Consider the following 24,571-nt stretch of genomic DNA (forward strand, 5'->3'; position numbering starts at 1 on the left):
TATGGGAGGGGTTCACGGCCACCCTTGGGTACACGGCCGTGAACACTCTTTGATGGGTTTTTCGGATCTATTTCATTCCTCTAATCCTACGCCAACACTTCTCAGCATCCAATCCAAAAGTGTACTGGGCTAAGAACTCATAAAAATGACCCTTAACAAGGCTAAAAGGTAATAGAAATAAGCCTCAGATTTTGGTTTATTGGGTTGACTTTACATGATAAAAATTTTCGGGTTGTCACATGACATCCCAATTTTCACGGAAAGAAAAGACCGATTTTGTTTACGCTTTATAACAAAATCAGAGTAACTTTTTAAAGAAAATGTTGCGGAATTCGTTCCAAAAAATATAGATAAGTATTTATCAACACATTTCTGAAGAAATGTATTTTGATTACATTATTAAACTCGTGATGTCATCGTCAATACAAATCTAAAGCTTAAACCTAAAGCAACATAGGGCTTACAACATTTCTATTTATTTCTACTAGCCTATAATACATAATTTCTCATCAAATCATCCAACTATGCTCTTGTGTCACTACTTGAGAAACAAAAAAACTGAGTGAGTCAGATTAGGAGCCTGGTGAGCATATAGGGTTTTCAACCCACAATAAATAAGTTTATTATTTTCAACAATCATTCAACCCGATTACCTGTTCCGTTATCCTCACTTTACATCCTTAAAGCATCTATTATAAGGGACCTATCCTAAGGAATTTCATCGGGATGGACACTACTGCTAAGGGGATTCCTTAGCCATATACGTCCGTAAGGCAACCTAGAGGGGAATGGAGTACACCGGTGAACACATCGTTCACAACCACCTACAGGTTGCGAGCCTGCTAGCGTTCCACTGGACTTCCTAGAAAAGTCAGTGGTCATGATCCATACTCCGCTAGATGACTGGATCATCGTCAACACCGAGGCCTCTCATCATTTCATTTGATTACACACCAACTATTTCATCTACCCATGTTTTACCTAACATATTTGTAGATATAAAACATATACACAGTTCAGATCTGAAAAACGAGGTTTAAATCTATCATACAACATAGATCTCAAAGTATTATATATATATATATATATATATATATATATATATATATATATATATATATAGATATATATACATATACATATACATATATATATATATATATATATATATATATATATATATATATATATAGATATATATACATATACATATACATATATATATATATATATATAGTTTAGATCTAAAGAGAAAAGTCTAGATCTGTGTTAAGAGAAAAACTTGAGACACACTTGAACAAACGTTAGAACAAGTATAGTTGCAGAATAGTTAATCTCAAAGGATCTAAAAGCTCAACAAAAATAATAATAAGTTAGAGTTAGATAATAGATAGGTAGATGCGGAAATGTAAGGAAATATAATGACAACAGGTATTATATGGAGTATACATGTAAGTTGATTCTTAACAAGGAATGGATTCAAACTAAGTTAGTAAATGAGATTAAGCTTAGTGATTATGTCAATAATGACTTGCTCCAAAGAGAGATGATGTTCAGTTATTATATAGTGGGTTTGAAGAGTAAGAAAGAGATGAGAGTAATAACAAAAGATATGAGATTTAAGATGCAAAGTGTTATAAGATATATTGATTTGAGAAAGTTTGAGTTCTATATGTAGAGACTCAAAGGTTACACTTGTTCATCTATCTATACGTAGCCATGCAAGGCATACTGGATAAGAGAGAGTATTATAAGAAAAGCAGATAAAAAGCTAAAGTAAGAAAACTAGATAGTGAACTGCTAATGATGATAACTTCGGATGAGGTTGCTGAACTAACTTGATTGCGGATCTTTAAGGGGTTGCGGTAGGTCAAGTTTAAGAGGGTCACTTTTATGATTCAACAATTTCCCCTAAGTGACCTCTTCAAATTTTTCTTCAGTTATCAAGTTTTAGGAACTTGATTAGAATCCACCAAAAATTTCTTATATTTTTTAACCAGGTGATCCTTCTTAAAATTTCGAACCTGACTTCATCAATTATGTGTTTGGACTTTTGAACCGTGGTTCGACAAACTTCAATTTGCTTCCTTGTGAGACGATTCATGGGAATCATTAGGATGAAATATTTGGTTTCAATGAGTTTACTTTTGAAAATGACTTCAAAATCTAGAAAGTTTGTTGCACCTAGAGATCTCTCTTGATATCCTTCAGTCAACATTAGTGCGGGATGTAGTGGTGGTAGATCGAACTTTTTGGCCAGGACAGGGTGAATGTTTGCTCAATCTTTGCGAAGTCACAGACGGTTTCCCTTAGGAATGTGCTTGCCCTTTCAAACGCTATCTTCATCTTTGGATACTTTTCTGCTTTGTTTTGGAACACCTTTGCTATCTGGAAGACTTCTTCTGGATTCATACATCGGAAGTCAGCTTGGGTGCTGACGTAGTCCTGATTCCTTCTTGTGAGAGTATACTAGATGAAGTCAGCTTTAATGAATTTCCGGGGTTTGAAGTTCTTGATTGCGGATGGTCTATCGTTAGACCAGATTTTCTCTATTGAGGAAGCATGTTTAGCATGGAATCGATTAAGTCTTTCAAATTCCATAGGCAGTCTCTTGTGATCAGGTAGGCTTCGGTCAATCTGCTCAAATATAGTGAAGTATTTAGCATTAGAGGATATTGGAACATCCCAGTAACCGTCAGATGGGGGTTTAACAAAGGTGAGGTAGGGTTTGTAGTCATCATCCAACAATCTGCGGTGAGGATTGATCCAAGAAATGACTAAGGATTCATCCATGGTGCTGTCGAATCCGTTTTCTCTCCAGACAAGCTCAGCAAATTTGGCTGCTTTCCAGTCTACTTTCTTCTGTTTCGTTGCGGGAGAGTCATCGGAATGTTCGGATGACATGTTGGATGCTAAATTTTTGAATTGGGGAGGAGTTTCTAGTCACTTAGGATCATCTTCTTGAATGTTTTCTTGTTGCAGTGGTGACTGACGTTGTGGTGGAGTTTGATGGCTTAGATTCTTGTGAGGAGATGGTTGCGGTGAAGGATTTATTTCATTAATAACAGGAGAGCTTCTATGTTGATGAGAGAATCTCTCTGAATGATGGTCTTCATCACTTCCCTCTCTTGAGGAATGCAGAGCCGAGGATTCCTCAAGCCATTGCTTAAGAACATCGACTTTCTTTAGCACACACATTGTCGAATTGATCTTTAAGTGCATCAGCCAGTTGCTGATTGGTTGGAATGGTGGTGTTGAAAAGTAAGCGATGAATCTCTTTGGTAAGTTGAAGGATCTCTGGACCATGAAAATTTGAAGATAGTGAATGTCGAAGACTGTTGATCGTAGATTGAAGGACCGAGATTGTGGAATCATAGGCAGTATGAGTTTCATCTATCAACTTCTTTGAGTGTGTTAATTGATCCGTAATGGCAATTTGAAGGTCTGCCTTGACTGCAGATACCTCATAGATGAGGTACTCCGCAGTAGCCATAAATTGCTAATGGTCAGCCTTGCGACTTGTATCCAAAGAACAAATCCCCATTTCAACTTTCAGAGAAATTCGCTCAGCAGCCAGTCATTCACGAGTTTCCAGTCTTTCAATTCTTTCAATTAAGGACTATGGTCCTGGAATGTTTTCAGGTTGCTATTGAGTGGGCTTAACCACAACAAGAATCTGATCTACTTTGGCTTGTAGACTCAGAAACTCTTTCCTTGAGACAACAATTTTCTTCTTCTTCTTCTTCTTGTTCTTCTTCTCTTTGGGCTTGGAGGTGGAGTGTTGAGAGCCACTTGAAGCTTCTTCTTCGCCAAATATCATTAATTCATCATCAGAGGGGTAGGCTGATTTACGTTATTGAGAACAAAGTCATCAAACCTGAATGTAGGTTCAGAGCTAACTTCGATTGCGGTGTCAACGTCTTGAGAAGTATGAGCATTTGGAGTTGGAGGGATTCTTAAAGTACCTTGGACATCCACTGCTGCACTTTTAGAGTAATCGTTACGGTGTTGGTGTTGTTAATTGCATCTGCCAAGTACTTCACCACTGTTGAATTTCTAGCTGTTTTTGTTGAAGCTGCTTGGTTTGGCGATCCTTTCTTGCTTGAAATGCCCTACGGAAAGCGGCATATTTCTTCGCTTCAGCTTCGTTGGATGGCTTGTACGTACTCCATCAGTCATTGAGATCAATATCGTCAACTCCTTGAAATCGCACCGAGGTGTCCCTCGGGTTCACGGATACTTACATCATTGTGCTCACTGTGCCTAAACCACTTAGAAAAGATGAAAGCGGAGCAGGATTTCCCGAGCATCCTCGGTCTCCTTGACCCGTGGTCAAGTCTGGCCTTGGCTCAGTTCTGGCAAGGACAGAAGAATTTCCCTACGGTTGGGAAGGTGTTTGAAGTGTATGGGTTACAGATAAAAGGATGGAGTTCAACTCCTCAGGAGAAAAAAATGTAGACGGGAAGCCCTGGAGACCTTAGGGCGAGAACCAGTTCCATTCCCTTGGGATTGAGCTGGGGGTAAGTCCCCATGAATAGTTGAAACAAACGCATTTTCTGTGTCTGAGAGGAATTCGATTGTGGTGTTGAATGGGTCTGCGGCCACCCCAAGGACTACCAGAGCCTTTTGAGAGGTTGTGGTATTTGTCCGGTCACGCATTTGGTGAGTGGATTTGGTTTTTCGTTTCTTGAGGATTGCAATGGGTTGTGCGTCATCATCAGAATCATCATCTGATTCGTCATTTGAAGGCACAATTGGTTTGAGTTTCCTTTTCTTGGAGGGTTCAAGGTTCCTGTAAGTATCCTTCTTCTTTGGGGTTCCATGTTTCTTGGAGATGTTGCGGGGGCCTTGGTTGGCTGAGGCAACTTTCTTTACCCTTTGTGATAAAGGTAAGTTTGATAGAGTAGTATAGGATGGGGCTGCAGTATTATCAGGATTGAAGGGTGGGGTTGAGGTTTGTATGTTTTGACTAGGTAGAGGCGGCGTAGGAAGGTATGTGTCAATACATTTCGTATCCTCTATATGATCTGAAACATCAGTGGTTTCAAGTCTAAGTGTGGACCGACAGTCGTCTAATAGGTCCAATAAGAGATTGATCTTTAGAGGCATTGTACCTTTTAAGATCTCTGGTGATAAAGAGGTTGACATCGTTGCCCATGCTCAGACCCTCATCAGCACATAGATCGGAGATACATAGAGACCAAATTCTTGCAAATATGATTTCGGTAGGACTTTTTCTTGGACTTTCTTTGGGAATGTACTGCAGGAATTCATCCCAGAAAATCTGACCGTAGTTGACATCGTGGCCAGTGAAGATACTCCATACCAATGCTAACAATTTGAGGCCTATGTTATCAGTGCCTCCAGTCCTGCCAGACGGACTGCAGATGACGAAGTGGCAAACAAACTTCCATACCGCAGGCAACTGATTCTTCTTGAATTTGTCTATGCCTTTCAGCTTCTTTTGGTATCCCTTCTGGTAAAGTGTAGATAAGATATCGGTCGTGCTTGGGGTGAAGAACTTTGTTGAAGGATGAACTAACAAATTAATGGCATTGAGAAACTTTTCTTTGGTCAGAATAACCAAAGAATCATTCACCATATTTAGATGCACTTCCTGAAGGTTGTTGAGGGGGCGATATGCAGAGAAAGCACATTTGTAGAGTGTGGACAGTGGAACTACGTCTGGGAAACCGTCAAAAGGGCCAAACAATGGATGATTTGACAAGAACATGATCATCAACTTGATTGGATCATTGTAAGAGGAATTCACACTGAACACTTCCCTACAATTGCTTGAAGCAATTGATGGCATTTGGTTTCTTAAGTCGGAGTCTGAATGAGTTGGATGAACAAAGACAGATGCTTTGGATTGTTTCTTTGAGACACCCGATTTCACCATTTTGAAAAAAAGGTTTGAAGAACTTGCAGAAAAAAATGGAGTGCAAGAACTTGAAGAAGATGAAGTTCTTCTTGAGAGTTTTTAGAAAGTGTAAACCTTTATTGGGAAGAAAAAGAGGGTTTTATAGTGGCGTATTAAAACTTAATTGATTTTTACGTTAAGTAGAGTTGGGTAAAATAAAACATTTGTTTTTTTATTTGAAAGCAATCTCAGCCACAGATCATTAAAAGGTTTATTTTATTTTTTAAATTTTCCAAAAGCGTTTGCATTTAATGAAATGTCAGTCCATAAACCATCACGTCTGAAGAAAGTGTTGTGAGGGGGTGAATCCATTGTATAAAGGAGGAATATGTAACAAATTTGACGTTTTGGGGTAATAGGAAGTGACAATTTAGAGGAAAGGGATTTCTTAAATAGAAATATTTATGGAAAATTGTTCTTTTTGTCATCATACCTAGAATAGGTCTGACAAAAGGTTAATTTGAAAAGTAGAATTGAAACAATTATGTGCTACACCAAGAATGTTTTTCTTATTTAATGAAGGATCATTAAATAGCACACAACATTTCAAGAATTTATGAAGTAGATGAGAAATTGAGACTTTATTGCAGATTGAGACTTCATTGCGGATGGATCTTTTATCATTGTGGATGGATGGTTCGATGACTGAAGTAGAGGAGATGACGAGAACACTTGAACAAAAAATTAGTTATAACAATCAATAAGGACCATTAAAAGATAAATATGATATATAGTTGCGGTGTAAGAGGGATACTGCGGTACATAAAATATACTGCGATACCTGGGATACACCAAAAGTATCTATCATAAATAAATTTAATTAGGACCACAACAGAGACCAAGGATGGTCTGTGGTAGCTATCAATTCAAAAAGAATTGTGGGTCCGGATTCATCATTCCTAACATTTGTAGGAAACTGTTGAGTTTTGTAGAGTCAAGTGCTTTAGTGAATACATCAGCAATCTCTTCATGAGTATGAACAAAAATTAGTTAAATGTTACCTTTCAGGATGTGGTCTTTGATGAAGTGATATCGCAGTTCAATATGCTTTGTATTAGAGTGATGAATAGGATTGTGAGAAATCGCTATAGCACTTTCTGAGTCAAAATAAATTGGTATCCACAACATTTTGTATCCATAGTCCATAAGTTGTGTTTTCATCCATAAGAATTGTGAACAACAGCTTGCTACGGTCACATATTCAACTTCTGTGGTAGACAATGATACACAAATTTTTTTTCTTGATGACTAGCTGACGAGTCTTCCACCCAGAAATTGACATCCACCTGAAGTGCTTTTTCGGTCTAGTCTGCATCCAACATAATCCACATCAGTGAATGCTTGTAGGCTGAAGTCATTTCCTGCGGGATACCATAGACCAAGGGTCTTACTACCCTTTAAGTATCGTAGAATCTGCTTTGCGGCGGTCATTTGTGACATTTTTGGATTAGCCTGGTACCTTGCGCATACACCTGTTGCAAAGACAATGTCTGGTCGGCTTGCAGTGAGATACATCAATGAGACAATTATTCCTCTATAAGTCTTGTGATCCACTGATTCACCGGAAGGATCAGCAGATATCTTATATCCGAAAGCCATGGGGACCTTTGCCGAAGAGCAATTGTCCATCGAGTATTTCTTTAGTAGTTTCGTGGTGTATTTCTCCTGATGGATGAATATCCTTTGAGGGATTTGCTTTACTTGAAGTCCTAAAAAGAAGTTAATATCTCTATTCATGCTCATTTTGAAATTTTTGGTCATGAGCTTAGCAAATTCATCCACCAACCCTTGATCAGTTGATCTAAAGATGATATCATCCACATATATTTCTACAAGCATAAGGTGATTACCAATAGCCTTTTTAAATAAAGTAGGATCAATCACCCCTCTTTTGTATCCTGAAGAGATAACTATTTCAACAGTAAGAAATTCAGAGAGTGTCTCGTACCATGCTCTTGGAGCTTGCTTTAGACCATAGACAACTTTTTCAAGCTTGTAGTAGTAGTCTGGGAATTCAAGACTTTCAAAGCTCGGAGGTTGCTGAAGGTAAACATCCTCTTTTAATTCACCGTTGAGAAAAGCACTTTTCATATCCATTTGATGTACTTTGATGTTCTTGTGAGCTGTGTATGCTAAGAAGATTCGGATGGCTTCCGTTCATGCCACCGGAGCATACGTTTCATCATAGTCAATACCTTCAAGTTGTGTATATCCCTTGGCAACTACCCTTGCTTTGTTTCTGACAACCGCACCGGATTCATCCAACTTGTTTTAGTATACCTATCTAGTACCAACAATTATGTGACCTTGTGGCTTTGGAACGAGTTGCCACACTTTGTTTCTTTTGAATTCTTCTAGTTCTTCTTGCATTGCGGATATCCAATCTGGTTCTAGTAATGTTTCTTTGATTGTTTGGGGCTCGACCGAGGACATAAATGTTGCATAGAGACAATGATCAGATAAATCCTTGGAAGCTCGAGTCTGGATACATGCGGATGGCTTGCCGATGATTTGACCCGGTGGGTGGTCCTTCATCCATACATGAAGACGGGGTTGCAGATGATTAATAGCTGCGGTGGAAGGAATTCTTCAATATCGCAAGATTCTGCGATTGGAGATAGCAGTTCCCCTTGGATTTGAGAACATCTTGCGGAATCATCTTGGACGGTTGGAGCGAGATTACCATTTTCTTGAGCGATTGGAAGAGGTTCCCCATGGATTGCTGATGGAAGATCCTCTTGAGCGTGAGAAAGTTCCCCTTGGATTGTTGGAATTGTGAGAACTCTTGGGTCAGTTCTGGTGTCGATATTCTCTATGTTTTCCTCATCTGAGTCCGAAGAAACATTTGATGGTTGAAATCCTCTGTAGAGAGGGATTGGAGCTGCTTCTTCTAATACGGGAACCCCGATGGTTTTAATACGATCCGAAGTTGAGCTTTCCCCCTCAACCGGCGAGGTAGAAGTATTAAGTGATACATCATCGGATGGCGTAGGACCAGATATTTCAGCATGTTGCATTTGAGCTTCAGGAGACAAAAGAACTTCAGATAGCTTAGCAGTTCCGATGGGATCGAAGAGATCATCATAGTTAACTTCAACTATGCTAAATGGACCCGAAGATTCAGGAACATCACATTCTAGGATTTCTTTGGTTTCGGTGGAGGGAGCAGTGTTACGGACATAATAATCATCAAACATCATATCAAAGCTTTCGATTATTAGTCTCATACATCTGATGAGAATCCTATAGGCTACCTTGTTTGTTGAGTAGCCAAGGAAGATGTCTTCATCAGATTTTGGTGCACACTCGTTGAGATGATCCTTGTTGTTAATCACAAAACATCTGCACCCAAATATATGGAAAAATCAAACATTAGGCTTTCTGTTGTTGAGGCCCTCATATGGTGTTTTGCTAAGACATTTGCATAGGATGCTTTGGTTCTGCACAAAGCAGGCTGTGGCCATTGCTTCGGCCCAGAAGTAGAGAGGAAGGTTGGCAAAATTGAGCATAGATCTGGCTGCTTCTACCAGAGTGCAGTTCCTTCGCTCTGCTACTCCATTCTTCCGTGGGGTGTATGGAGCTGAGAAATTGTGACTTATGCCCTTGGACACCAGGAAACTATTGAGATGATGATTAGTGAACTCGGTTCCATTGTCACTATGGATGCGACACACTGGTAGTTTGATTTGAAGTTCTATCTCCTTGATAAAATTGATGAGTGCCTGCGGTGTTTCTGACTTGAGTCTAAGAAAGAAGACCCATGTGAAACGAGTGAAGCCATCTACTATAACCAGTATGAATTTCTTATGGTGAAGATTGGCTATAGTGGATCGACCATAGAGATCAATATGGAGAAGTTCCAGTGGTTCTGAGATTGAGGAGTCGATCACCATAGGATGACTTGCTTTGGATTTTTTGCCACACTCGCATGTAGGGTAAAGAGTGTCATTGTGATACTTAAGAATAGGGAGACCTCGGACAAGTTACCCTATGACCAGGTTGTTGATATACCGAAAGTTGAGATGAGCAAGCTTACGATGCCAGAGCCAGCTAACTTCATATATGGATTTTGATAGGAAACAGAGTTGCAGTTTGTCGATGATCAGAGAGACATCCATAGGATACATAGTACCTTTAGATCTGGATTTGATCAGGCTAGTGCTCCTATCGCTTGTTATTATGTAGCAGAATTGGTTATCAAATTCAACCCGATGGCCTACCTTATATGGTTGGCCAACACTAATGAGATTGTATTTTGAGACATTCTACATAGGCTAATTTTTGAATAGAAAAGTTTCCAGTAGTAAGAACACCATAACGTCGGATGATCCCATTCGTGTTGTTGCCGAATGTGACATTACCCCCGTTACAAATTGGCCTGAAATCCCGAAGGTATTCTAAACTTTTGGTCATGTGCAAGGAGCAGGCACTTTCGATCAACCCTTCTTCTTCTTGGTCCTCCTTGCATAAAGCCTGAGAATTAAACGGTCAGTTTAGGTACCCAAACGACTTTGGAGCCTGGGGTAACATAAGAATTCTTAATTGATGCATCATACGAGGTTGTAGGGACAAGTTTTGTGTCAACTTTTAGACCTAGTCCTGGGTGTTTGAGATTGTTTGGAGTTTTGTGAGATTGAGAGAAGATACGAGGTTTTTGAAAAGAGTGTGATTTGATATGAGAAGAAAACTTTTGACACTAACATTTGCAAAATGGACTTTTATCATTTGTTTTGACCTTTTGTTTAGTTAGTGGTCTTTGTGAAGAAGTATGTTTGTGACCAGTCCGAGGGTTGTGAGGTCTAACAGTAGGATTTGAAAAAGTAGATTTCGCAGGTGTAAAAGCACGTGTAGACCTTTTGTGAAGTGATTTCTTAAAACTTTGATGTGAACTTAAGAGTGCTGGAGTTGGCAAAATACCATTCCATTTTGGGTTATCTAAGGTATAGATTTGAAAACCATTACTTCGAAAAGACTTTACTTTCTTTTGGGTTGTGTCAGATGGATTTGGAATGAATTTAGAAACTGTCCATTCATTTTTCTTCATTTTCTTGACTGCAGAGTTTTTGGACATATAATTTAAGAAAACAAGTTTTTATGGACTTCAAGACTTAGGAATTTTGACAAGTTGCTTTTGTTTTGAATGATTTTCCCGCTTTTTCCCACGGGATTGAATTTTGTTCCTTGAAAGCCTTTGTCGCGTCGGTTTTAGGAGAACCACAGTCAATGAAATTTAGTTGCGGTTTCCTTGAGACAGTTGGTAATTTTAAAAAAAACGAGGACTTGATTCATCCGAACTAGAGAGTTCAGGATTCAGGGAACATTGACCAACTTCAAAGTGTTCGATTGGTAATTCATGATGAATTGGTTGGATGGTCACAGTACTTTTGACTAAGGACTTCGGTTTGGAGCCTTGAAGAACCGCAGAATAAGTATGAGTGGATACATTGGTGTGACAATTGATGGAAGGTAGATGGAAAGACTGAGGTTCATGACTGCTGTAAGGGATACTGCGGTCTGATGACAAAGACGGGAAGTCTATTGAGACTTCGTGACCTTCCAAGACAATTTCCTCATCAGTGATTAATGAAGTCTGAGAAATGGGAGTAGTTGTGTTGTCTATAGGATTAGAGAATTCAGGTAGAATTTCCTCGATAACACAACTGTTACTCAGATCGTGTAGTCTACCAAAGTTTGCTTTGATATCTTCAGGAAATGTTTCGTCATTGACCGGAAACATAAACTCACGGTCAGGAGGGACGTAGCAACTGTCCTTATTGAATCGGGGTGATGAGTTCGTTGCGGTAGAGTACCTATTAGACCAACCCTAATTGTAAGTATTAGCAGTAGTCCCATTGTTAACGAGATTCTCGATGGCTTCACTTTCATTAAACAGTTTTTCTATTAAAAGATTTAAGCGTACAATTTCACTCTGAGCTAAATCTCTATGATTCAAATCTATTTCTAACTGTGTTTCACTCAACATTCTTGCATCTTTTTCTAACGTTAAGTCCTTTTCTAACATAGCCATTTTGAGTCTTTTGTTGTCCAGTCGTCCTCTTACGTGAAAAATCTCTTGGGACACAATGTTCTTCTCATCTAATGCTTTGTTATAGTCTGTAAGTAAGACAACACATGTGTCATTAAGGTTGTCTATAAAGGGCTGGCAATCATGAATGCTATAATTTAGAGTTTGGATCATAAGTTTTACCTGTTTGACTATGCTGAATGTCCCATCTTTAGCCATATAACAATAATTCTTCTCCATCTTTGTGGATCCATTCTCATCAGCAGTTGCAGTCATACAAATCTTTCCCTTTCCTTTGATGCTGCTGATGTCCTCATCTTCATCCCCCGAGGACCAAACTTGATGGTCTCTTTTCACTTGAGCAACAAATGCTCTTCCTTTTTCCCTTTCTTCAATCTCTTGAGCCATCCAGAGATAGAATGCTCTATCTTTAACTACATTTGCCTTGCAGTCTCTGGCACAATGATTTTCTTTGTTGCATTTGTGACATATCACAACATCACTTTTATCTTCTGAAGGAGTACCAGAGTCTGTAGTTTGGATGGACTGCGGTGCCTCCTTGGGTTTAGTATTTTGAGACTGCGGTGGTGGGTAAGGTTTTTTAGTGAAACGAGAGTGATTGTTTTGAGTGTTATGATTGTGGTTGAAAGCTGGCTTGTTGTACTGTTGGCTCTTTCAGAATGAAGGTGGTAATCGGTTGAATTGTTGGCTGACAAGAGCAATTGCATTCTGAAATTCTTCATCGCATCATACTTTGAGTCTGCTTCATATGATTGTGGAGGGTTGTCATACGTAGTGGAGTATGATTAAGAGTGAGGGGATTTTGCCACGAGAGCAACTGGACCACCGAAGTCTGCATAGTCTTTGAGTACCGTAGACTCTTAAGCTTACAGTTGACCGTAGATCTTATAGAGAGAAACAGAGTGGATTTTTCTATCCCCTTGAACTATAATTTTGGCAGTTGTCCAGTGTCCTCCTAAACCGTTAAGAAACTGAAGATTTGTTTCATGGTTGCTTCGGATCGTCCCAACATTGGATAGCTTTGTGACTATCAGATTAAACCTTTTAAAGGAATCCTCCAAACTTTCACCCGCATGAGCTTTAAAGTTGTTAAACTCATTGAGTGCAGTAGTAAGCTTTTTGTCTTGAGCTTGTTCAGTTCCTTCATACATATTTTTGAGAACATCCCAGATCTCCTTTGCAGATTTGCAATTTATGATTATGTCGAAGTTGTCAGGCGCAACTCCACAAGTAATCTCATAAAAGGCAATAGAATCATTTTCCATTTTGTCCAGATCGTCCTTGGTGGGACGATTCAACGCTGGTTGACCTCCTCTAGTCTGGCTGTGGCTCCATCGGTTTGTACTGGAGTAAGAACAGGAACATGAGGTCCTTCTTCTATAGATCTCCATATGTCTCTTCCAAGTCTCCTTAAATATCTTTCCATTCTCTGAGACCAATGATGATATTCATTTTCCATAAGTATTGGTGCTCTATTCGAACCACCAACACTGTTTGATACATTAAGAGATAATGTATGTTCCATATTTCCTTGTTTTCAAAAGTTTTTTTTTTAAAAAAAAACGAAATGAGATTTAGTGGTATATAAGGGTTTTTGAAAATCAGAGTTTTGCTTCAGAAGGCAACCACTTTGGCTCTGATACCAATTGTGGAGAGAAAAACTTGAGACACACTTGAACATACATTAGAACAAGTATTGTTGTGGAATATTTAGTCTCAAAGGATCTAAAAGCTCAACAATAATAATAATAAGTTAGAGTTAGATAATTAGAGAGTTAGATGCGAATATGTAAGGAAATATAATGATAGCATGTATTATATCCAATATACACGTAAGTTGATTCTTAACAAGGAATGCATTCAAACCAAGTTAGTAAATGAGATCAAGCTTAGTGATTAAGACAAGAATGACATTTTTCTTAGAGATATAATATTCAGTTATGATATAGTGAGTTTGAAGAGTAAGAAAGAGATGAGAGTAATAACACAAGATATGAAATCTAAGATGCCAAGTGTTATCAGATATATTGAGTTGAGAAAGATTGAGTTCTATATATAGAGACTGAAAGGTTACACTTGTTCATCTATCTATACGTAGCCATGTAAGGCATACTGGATAAGAGAGAGTATTCAAAGAAAAGCAGATAAAAAGCTAATCTAAGAAAACTAGATAGTGAATTGCTGATGATGATGACTTCGGATGCGGTTGCTGAACTAACTTGACTGCAAATCTTCAAGGGGCTGCGGTAGGTCAAGTTTAAGAGGGTCACTTTTATGATTCAACCATCTGAAATGAGACAGCTTAGATACGAAGGAAAAGGTCCAGATCTAAAAGAAAAAGTTTAGATCGGAAAGAAAAAGTTCATATCAGAAAAGAAAGAAGTTTAGATCTTTCATCTAGCATAGATCTCAGGTAAATGGATAATATATACACATAGCATGTAATTTAAATAAAATACTTCATATCTATGTGTAAGATGAAAGTAACTATATAGTCACTTGATAAGGTGGTGATTCGAACTTGGACAATGCTTTGCTTCGACGAAACCGGGAGGTTTGCTTGAAAATCAGGCTCTATGGGGGCAAAGTTTTTTAACCGAAAAACTCTTTTTCTCAGAGCCTTCCTACACTCCGGGGATTTCTTTAAGTGCTAGGCTGGAAAAGTGGTGAACTCTCGGGTAAAAAGTGTGAAAAATGAAGGAACTCTCGGGTGGTATTTATAGGATAGAAAAGTGGTGTACTCGTGAAGTTTCAGGCCCAACTCATCACGTTTCTGGCCCATAGCTTCTTGAGTTGCTGGTCCTACTCGTTGAGTTTGTGCCACGTTTCGTCATCTGGTGGGGAGAAAATGTTGCCTCAGATTGCGCCACGTCACCCACTTTGCTACAGCACCCTTCCAACTTCTAAACCCCGTAACTTTCAAATACGAGCTCCGTTTTCGATGTTCTTTATATCCGCACATAGCTAATGACAATATCTACAACTCTCATTTTGAATCTATCATCTAATTCAAGACCAATTTTAAATTTAATATTATGAGAAGATTACAATGTTTAACGACCGTGTAAGATTCATAAATTCTACTTACGAACTCCGTTTTCGTCTGTCTTTTTATCGATGAACTCCTATTAATGAGGCCTTCGATTCTCGTTTAGGTTATGTCAGCCGAAAATCGTTCGATCTACTATTCAAACTCCGGGCTCTGTACTGTTAATCTGAAACTTGGAAAAATCATAACTTACTCATACGAAGTCAAATTTGGGCGTTCTTTTTATGCATGCTCTCGGTTTAGTGAACACTACGACTTTCGTTTAGAGAGCTAAGTCTAAAAAGCATTTTATCATAAACTCACTTTTTACATCATGTAGTGTCATGCCGGTTTTGTCGCGAAACTTCGAGAGGTCATAAGTTCTTCGTTATAACTCAGATTTCGGCGTTCTTTATATCCCTCGAACCCTTGTCACGACCACTACAAATTTCTTCATAGATATCGGGCTTATCTAACATTTTATTTTTGACGCTTATTTTTATTATATCTTTACAAACAAGTATACAATCACATAAAATCACATAATTCACATAATATTCAAGTAATTCATCTTTATTACTTTAAAGTAGGTTACAATGGTTGAACTTGACTGTTACATTCTTACCATGGCTTTGTCTCCTGACATTGCTCAAGGTTTTTGGGAATATAAATTTGGTAAGGCTTTGTGGGAAGCCTTGATTGATGTGTATGAAGGGAATAAGGATATGAAGCAAAGAAAATAGGATATGCTTCATCAAAGATTCATCATGTTCAATCATGTTCTTGGGGAGACTCTGGAAGTTCAGTTGCAACGTTTTATTACTCTCAACACAGAAATGAGCATTGCTGGAATTGTGTTGTCTCGCTTTGAGATAAATAAGAAGCTACTCAATTCACTTCCTAGGAATTGGGAGATGAATGTATCTGTGATTAAGAAGATAAAGGACCTGACCAAACTCTCTCTTGCCGAAGTGATGGCTATTATCAAGGCATGTGACATGGATGACAAGCAAAGAAAAATCAATCATGTCAATTCCTACTCAACTGTAAGCTTAGGAGCATCCAGTAACAATGCATTTTCAGTTGTTTCATCGCACCATGCTCCTCCATCCTTTGGTCTACCAATAGTATCTCCTAACTCCTCTACGTCCAGTTCCACCACCAAATCCACCTTGCAGTCTCTAGCTAGTTCCAAAGGAACTAAAGAAAACATGGCTCTGATGCTTGGATTCATGAATTGCTACATTGCCTTTGTTGCTGGTGAATTAGTTCCTCCAGTTATGATCGGAGAACTTGATCAAATACACCCTGAGGATATTGAACAGATGAACATATGATGGCAAATTGTTATGACGGTGTTCAGGGCAAAGAAGTTCACTCAGCGAACTGGAAAGCATAACTGGGGAGTGAATGTGGATAAGAAAGTAGGCTTCAACAACAGCAAACTACAATGTTACAATTGTCACGAGGCAGGTCATTTTGCTCGTGGGTGCACAAAGCCAAGAGTGGAGAATAATGTTTAGAGGGTTTTGGTTCCAGTTGGAAACAACAGATAAGTGCCTCAGAATAATGAGAAAGCTATAGTGGCACAACAGTTCTCGTGGGAAGATCAGATGTAGGATCTAAATATTGCTAAAGACGAAAGAGCTAATCTTGCCTATATTTAAGATGGTGAGGATGCTAATCTGGCTGAGGAAAAGATGATAGAGTTGCAGTTTGCTTTCATGGTCTCCACTACTCCTACCACCAAATAGGTTAGTAAAGTTTCATGGTCTAAATCTTGCGTATACAAGGTTAATAAATATCGTGAGCATAACGAGTTATTAGTTAGATAGGTTTTCGATCTTAAAAATGAAATCTGTGAAATTAAGCAAGTAAACAAGCCTCTTAAAGAAAAACTAGATGCTCAAAATAAAGATTTAATTAGGATTATGGAGGTGAACGATACTGACGTTTCTACCTCATGTGCAGATCAAGTATTAGTGAAAGATGAGGACAAGGAGGACTTTAATAATGCTAGCTCTATTGAAAACATTTCAAAGACCGACGTTTCTTTTTATTCGGTTTCAAATAATTTTGTGAACAAAGTTATTAAAATTGTTGTTTTGGATTCTTTTGAAAATTATGGTGATGTTGCTTTTAATTCAAATTCAAACAGTCCTGTTTTTGAAAAATTTAAGCCACTTAAAGTTGTGAAGGAGTCTGATAAATTTAAATGTGCATGTGGAGCTTCTTTGAAACAAGACTTTTTTGGACCAGGACTAAGCTCAAATAACCCTTTCTTGAAAAGACAGACTTGTTTTTATTGTAGGACTCCAGATCACATTGCTAGAAACTATCCACATCATTCACATGCTCCCTTCTCTAAATTCGGATGGTCGAACGTACCAAAGGGGAGATCTTCCAAAAGAAATCCTTCGAGATCACGTCCCCGTAATAACAATTGGAATGATGACAAGGCCAAAAATCAGGCCTTCAAGGACAAAACGGAAACTAACTTGAGAGATGACACAACCAAATCAAATCAGGTGAGGTCAAAGTCATCTCAAGGGTTTTCCTCTAGCTCACACTCAAAATACAAGCCTAAATCAAAAGGTAGTCCCGTCCCGAAGGCAAGTGAAAAAGTTCCCATTCGGTCCAACAAGAAAGTACACAAACCAAATTACTAATGGGTACCCAAAGTCCTTTCTTCTAAATCATCAACTGGTCCAAAAAGGTCTTCAGATTCTTTGATATCATTATTCAATAAACAATATATGGTATGGGAAACAGTATCCCAAGCTGATAGTAATGGTAAATCCAGTTTCAAGATGGACAGGGTTCCCAAAACTAATTAATCCCGCAACATGTGCAGGAATAGCTATGGAGGAATATCATTAGACATTGGTATGTTAATAGTGGTTGTTCCATGCACATGACAAGAGACATATGACAACTACACGACATTCAAAACAGTAATGGTGATTATGTATACTTTGTGGGAGGACAAAAGGGAAAGATCACTCAAATGGGGACCGTTACAAATGGCATGTTGAACTTTGAAAACGTCAACTTCGTTCCTGAATTGAAACATAGTTTTTTGACTGTCTCTCAAATCTACGATAGAGACTTTTCAACTCATTTCACCAAGAAGGAGTGCTTAATTCTAAAGCGTGATATTGTCATACCAGAAGAATGGATCTTGGTGAGATCAGAATGTCAAAACAACGCCTACATCATCAACATGAATAACAACATCCTAGAGAACATTACTTGCTTGTTCTCCAAGGCTTTTGAATAGAATGCTATACTCTAGCATCGTCGCCTACGTCACACAAATGCAAAGAATCTAAATCTTCTTGCCAAAAATGATCTTGTTCGAGGGTTGCCTATTAAAGATTTTGTCACCTTCGAGAAGTGTGTGGCCTGTGCACATGGAAAGCATCATCGAAAACCTCACAAGACAAAGTTGGTCAACTCATTTCACACACTTCTTCATTTGCTTTATATGGATCTCTTTGGACCAGTTAATGTTCTTAGCATCAACAAATACCCATGCTGTCTCGTTATAATAGATTATTACTCACATTTTTTGAAAATCATACCAATGAGAAGGTAAAAGGCATTCGGTGTTACAATGGGACAGAATTCAAGAATGCTATTCTGGACCATTTATGTGCTGAAAAAGGGATACAACACCAATACAGTGTTAGTCGCACACATCAACAAAACGGTGTTGCTGAGAGAAAGAATAGAACCCGAATTGACACTGCTAGAACAATGTTGTGTGACTCAAAATTACCAGTGTTCTTCTGGGCTGAGGCTATCAATACGACATGTTATGTTCGCAACCAGATTATAATCAACGAACATCAAATGAAGACTTTGTACGAAATCCTCTATGTTTACAAACCAACTGTTTCTTATTTCCACACTTTTGGATGCCCATGCACTCTTCTTCATCTCAAAGCCACTCCAAAGTTCGTTTCAAAGGCTAACGACTACTATTTCGTTGGGTATGCTGGACGCATTGCTTATCGGTTCTACAATAAACTACCAAGTAGATCGTGGAGTCCTTTGATGTTCGTTGGCTAGAATAAAACGAGACAGATGCTTGAGTTGGCCCTGATTGGTTATTTGATTATGCTGAATTTTTTAAACCATTTTAAGTGTTTTCTGATAATGTTTCACGTACCCATCCAAACTCGTGTGGATCACGTAGGGATGATGAGGAAGATGTGATCATTGCTGAGCCTATCAAGCCATTGATTCTGCAGGAAGAAAATACAAGCTTAAATAGTGGCACTCCAGAACCCCAACCAGCAAATGATGACTCCCCTGCTGAATCTTCAAAAACTACTGACGATTCACCTGTTCTAGAAGAAAATGTCGCTTCTACTTAAAATGTCACCTCTGACTCTGTAGAAACCTTTGATTCTACTTTATGGATTTTCTTTTTCCTGAGAGAATTCCTGATGAGTATTTGGCGAGTACTTCGTATGACTTCCGTTCATCAGAAATAAGTGATTCCGCAACAGGAAGGGTAGAGAATATCACGAGTCTTCCAGTCTCTTCATAGGAAGTGGTTGTGAAATTTCTTCAAGGGTTCAACGCAACCATCCCATCGAAAATGTTATATGTTCCCTAGAGGATGGAGTCAAAACTAGAAGCCAGAGCAGATTTGTTAACGAATATCTATATTTGTGCTTCATATCCCAAATCAAGCCAAAGAATGTTGAGATGGCTCTTAATGAACCGAGTTGGGTGGATGCAATGCATGTAGAGTTGAATCAATTTGAGAAGCAAGGGTTTGGCAACTGGTAGAACTTCATGAAGGAAAGAAGTCCCTTGACACAAGATGGGTTTTTCGCAATAAGCAAGATGATAGCAGGGTGATTATGCGAAACAAGGCGCATTTGTGTGACATCCCCAAATTTCTCGGCCAAAAAAGACCGATTTAGTTTATGCTTTTAAAATAAAATCAGAGTAATCTTCCAAAAGGTGTTGTGGAATTTGTCCCTAAAACAAAATATGATAAAAATTTATCAAAACATTCCTTAAAGAAATTTATTTTCATTATATAACAAAACCTCGGGATGTCATGTTTCGATATAGACCAAAAGCATAAACAGTACATCATATCCCTTACAATAGTTATTTACAACTACTGGCCTATAATCCAAAAATCCCTCTTCATCATCCAAACTATGCTCTGGGTCCACTACCTGTAATATAAAAAGCTGAGTGGGTTAGGCTTGCGAGCCTAGTGAGCATATAGGGTTTTCAACCGACAAATAATAAATTTATTACTTTCATTAACCAACAATAAATTTATTAATTTCATCAACCAACAATAACCCTGATTATCCGTTCCCGTTATCATCACTTTACGTCCCTAAACACCTATCATAAGGGACCTATCCTAAGGATCATCATCGGGATGGACATTACTGCTAAGGGGATTCCTCAACCATACATGTCGTTAAAGCAACCATGGGACGGATGAAGTACACCAATGAACATATCGTTCACCAACGCCTACAGGTTGCGAGCCTGCTAGCGCTCCACTAGACTGTCTAGAAAGGTCCGTGGTCATCATCTGTACAACAACAACAACATCGACATCGAGGCCTCTGTTGGGTTGCAGATTTGTTTAATATTGCGTCATTGGGCTCGGTTTATAGTCCAGTTTTGCACTCCGGTTTGGGCCTGTCCAACCGTGAGTCTGTTAGGTTTACTATATAACAATATGCTTGCATGCATATTAGGTTAACGATCTAGAATACAAGATAGAGAATTACGATAGCTTTGATTTTCTTTATCGTTCCTGTAAGCCTTTTAACCCTCTACAGTTGATGTTCTTGATCGAGCTCTTCTGAGGATTGTTTTATAATCATTCGACACGTTTGATTCATTCTTGAGTTGTTTATCGTTTTCGTGTTCTTGCTGTTTAATCTTTATTTTACTTGTTTGAGATCTAATCGATCTTCAAGATTAAGTTTTAATCTCATCAGCCTCTCATCATTTATTCACACCTAAACTATTTCATCTACCCATGTTTTACCCAACATATTTGTAGATAAAAATAGATATACAGTTTAAAACTTGTATAAAACATCTATTCAACATACATCTCAAATAAACGAACAATATATATACACATAGCACGTATTTTATAGAAAACACTTCATATTTATGTGTAAGATGAAAGTGACTATACACTCACTTGTTAAGACGATAATCGGGTAGCACCTCGTCTCTTAAAATAATATTTTCTGATGAAACTAGGGTGTTTTCTCAAAAATCGGGCTCCACATGGGCAGAGTATCGAGTCGACAAACTCTTTTTCTTGGAGACTTCGGGGTTTCGGGATTGCTTTGGTGCTAGGGGACGATACTGGGACCTCACACTTCTATTTATAAATTTTGTAGCTAGAGAAGAAGCATAGAGTGAGAGAGAATAGATTTTGTAAACAAAAACTCGGAGGTCTTACTTTCTATTTATAGTGGTTGGAATAGTGGTTGGAAACTGCACGTATGCTGGGCGTACATCCTTAATAGCTACTACGTTGGGCGTACAACTTAGTACGTTGGGAGTAAAAGCTTAGTGGCTTCGAACGTGTCGATGGTGCAAGATACATGTCACATGTGAGAAAGTAGGCAACGTGGCCAACTCCGGACCTTGAACAAGAGTACGTTGGGCGTACTCCGAATTTTCAATCTTCAAAAATCGTAATTTTCGCATACGAGCTCTGTTTTTGACGTTCTTTATATCCACCCGTAGATGAGACTATGCTCTGCAACTTTTGTTTAGACACCGTCGGCTAATTTTGAATTTATTTTTAATGTTATATTTTTAACAAGCCGGGACACGAAAAGTCCGTTAAAAATTCATAACTTCTTCATTCGACATCCGTTTTCGTCTGTCTTTTTATCGTTAAACTACTAACGACAAGATCTTCGATTCTCGTTTAGGTTGTTTCAGCCAAAAATCACTCGATCTAAAATTCGAGTTTCGGACTGCATACTACTATGTTGAAACTTAGAAAAATCATAACTTCTTCATACGAAGTCAGATTTGGGCATTCTTTTTAAGCACGCTCTCGGTTTAACGAATAATACGACTTTAATGTAGATCACTAAGGCTAAAAATCACTTTATCGTAAATTCACGTTTTACGTCATACAACGTCTTGCCGGTTTTGTCGCGAAACTTCGATATGTCATAACTTCTTCGTTATAACTCGGATTTCAGTATTCTTATTATCTCCGGAATCCTTATTTCAACCACTACAACTTCCTTCATAGATATTAGGTTTATCTAACTTTTATTTTCAATGCTTATATTTATTCTTAACTTATTAAATCATAACAATTAAGCAATAAACACAAAATAATCAAATAATACATCTTTATTATTTCAAAACAAATTACAAAGGTTGACCTAGACTATTACATCATCATTAGTGCCTAGCATAGAAACACAGGCATTACAGGTAGTTATTCGTGGTTTCAGACAAATAGATGGTCTTGATTACACAGAGGTATATGCTCCCGTAGCTCGACTAAAAGCAATTTGTATCTTCTTAGCATATTTCTCCTACATGGATTTACTTAATATTAGATGGATGTTAAAACTGCCTTCTTGTATGGAGAAGTAAAGGAGGAAATCTACGTTGATCAACCTCCAGGTTTTGTCAACTCAAAATTTCCAAAGCATGTGTATAAGCTGGATAAGGCACTTAACGATCTTCATCAAGCCCCTCGAGCTTGGTACACCACTTTGACCGAACATCTTTTAACTCATGGGCACACAAAAGGCATGATTGATGAGATGTTGTTCATCAACAGAGTGAATGAGGACCTTATTCATGTTCAAATCTACATGGATGATATCATTTTTGGTTCAAAAACTGATGAATTATGCAAAGATTTTGAAAAGGTCATGAAGATGAGGTTTGAGATGAGTTCTCTAGGCGAAATGATGATGTTTCAAGGATTACAAGTGTGTCAGGATTCTTCAGGCATTCTACTTACAGTAGCTATGGAGGTTGTGACATTGACAGGAAATGTACAAGTGTTGGTTGCCAATGCATGAGGCTAAATACATTGTTACATCTGCTTGCTATTCTCAGGTCATTTGGATGCAATATCAACTCCAAGATTATGGTTTAAATTTTCTTGACACTCCTATCTTCTGTGATACTGATGTTGCTATTCAAATTGTTAAAAATCTAGTTCAGCATTATAAAACCAAGCACATAGATATTAAAGTTCATTTTATACGAGACTGTTTTGAGCGTAGACTCATTAACTTGAAACAAAACAACACTAATAATAATGTAGTCGATTTGTTTACAAAACCTTTTGGAAAAGCTCGTTTTGATGTGCTTGTCAGTTTTCTTAAAATGATTCGTTTTGAAGACTAAAAGTTTTTTGTTTTGTACATTTTGTATTTTATTTTTGTTTTGTTAAATTTTTTCAAAATTTTCCTATGTGCACAAAGTTAGGGGATAATTAAAACCAAACAAAAATCATAAAATCAAAAAATCCAAAAATATTTTTACTGTTTTTGAGTATATTTTAATTATATTTTTATTCTTAGTTATTTTTATTATGTGCTAAGTTTATTTTATTTTTATTTTTATCTCAAAAATTTTATTTGTCTTAAAACGCGAATTCAAAAGAAGAAGAGACCCAAGGAGACTGTGTTGGAATTTTCTGTGCAAAAAGTGAACTTGAAAGGAATTCATGAAATTACAGTTCACACTACTTTCACACAGAATCAAAGGCATGAAACCATACAAATTGTAAGTTAGGCAGTTTCTCTCTAAGAACTGGCGTATTCACGGAATTGAAGGCATGGAAACTGTAAAAACTGTTAGTTAGGTAATATTTTACTAAGAAATGTCGTATTTAAGGAATTTAAAGTTTGAAACTATACAGATTGTCAAAATTGCTCTTGTCAGTTATGTTCACCTAAGAACTGTCACGGCACCAGGGCGATTCACCCAACCGAGAAATAGATATCGTTGAACATCCCACCCAGGGTCTTGACATTTTTGTCATGCAAAATTGTGGAGACTCAAATGTATTCTCGGATACATTCTTTGTAGTTAAGGAATTAACTTCTGGGTGCTATGTACTACAACATCCTATGGTGCACATACAACCCTAAATGTTTTGCATCTATGTTTTCTCTAGTTATACATGCAATAAAATTTTCCAAAGCATGAAGCCTACAACTAGCATACAATTTGGCATATGAATCATAAAAGTAAGTTAGAAGATTATGTCTTGTTGTAGCTTGTTGAATTTCGGCCTTTAAGAACTTAGCACCCCAAGTGTGATGTCTCAAACGGTTCATAACACACCATGAACAAATGGAGAACTTGAGAGAGATAGGTTACTAAGCACAAAATCGACTATATAAACTCCAAGAACACTAGTGTCCAATTTTAGGCTATGGGATAACATATATATAGTGTAGGATTCCAAGGGTCATGGGTAAACACCAATCCATACACATAGGTTTATGATCCATATCTCATGTGGGCTAATTCTTCATGGATACCAACATAAACTTAGCTCATCATG

The 24,571-nt window shown here is 37.9% G+C and overlaps 1 protein-coding gene across 1 annotated transcript; it reads left to right on the forward strand.

Annotated features, from left to right (window-relative positions):
- Nucleotides 1–18,004: 18,004 nt before the first annotated feature.
- Nucleotides 18,005–19,379, forward strand: LOC145099281 (uncharacterized). The gene is made up of 4 exons (XM_079036872.1): nucleotides 18,005–18,181; nucleotides 18,293–18,508; nucleotides 18,592–19,036; nucleotides 19,147–19,379. The coding sequence occupies exons 1-4, from the start codon at nucleotides 18,005–18,007 to the stop codon at nucleotides 19,377–19,379; spliced, it is 1,071 nt and encodes a 356-aa protein (XP_078892998.1).
- The last annotated feature ends 5,192 nt before the right edge of the window (nucleotides 19,380–24,571 follow it).

The sequence above is a fragment of the Lactuca serriola genome, chromosome 4, assembly GCF_051521515.1.
Source record: "Lactuca serriola cultivar US96UC23 chromosome 4, Lser_US96UC23_V15, whole genome shotgun sequence".
NCBI lineage: Eukaryota > Viridiplantae > Streptophyta > Magnoliopsida > Asterales > Asteraceae > Lactuca > Lactuca serriola.

Excerpts from the sequence above, each read along its gene's own strand:
- LOC145099281 (XM_079036872.1), top strand. The coding sequence starts at position 18,005 with ATGGGGACCGTTACAAATGGCATGTTGAACTTTGAAAACGTCAACTTC. Across the intron at positions 18,182-18,292 it reads TACCAGAAGAATGGATCTTG|CATCGTCGCCTACGTCACAC; the intron begins GTGAGATCAGAA and ends GCTATACTCTAG. Across the intron at positions 18,509-18,591 it reads ATCTCTTTGGACCAGTTAAT|GTAAAAGGCATTCGGTGTTA; the intron begins GTTCTTAGCATC and ends ACCAATGAGAAG.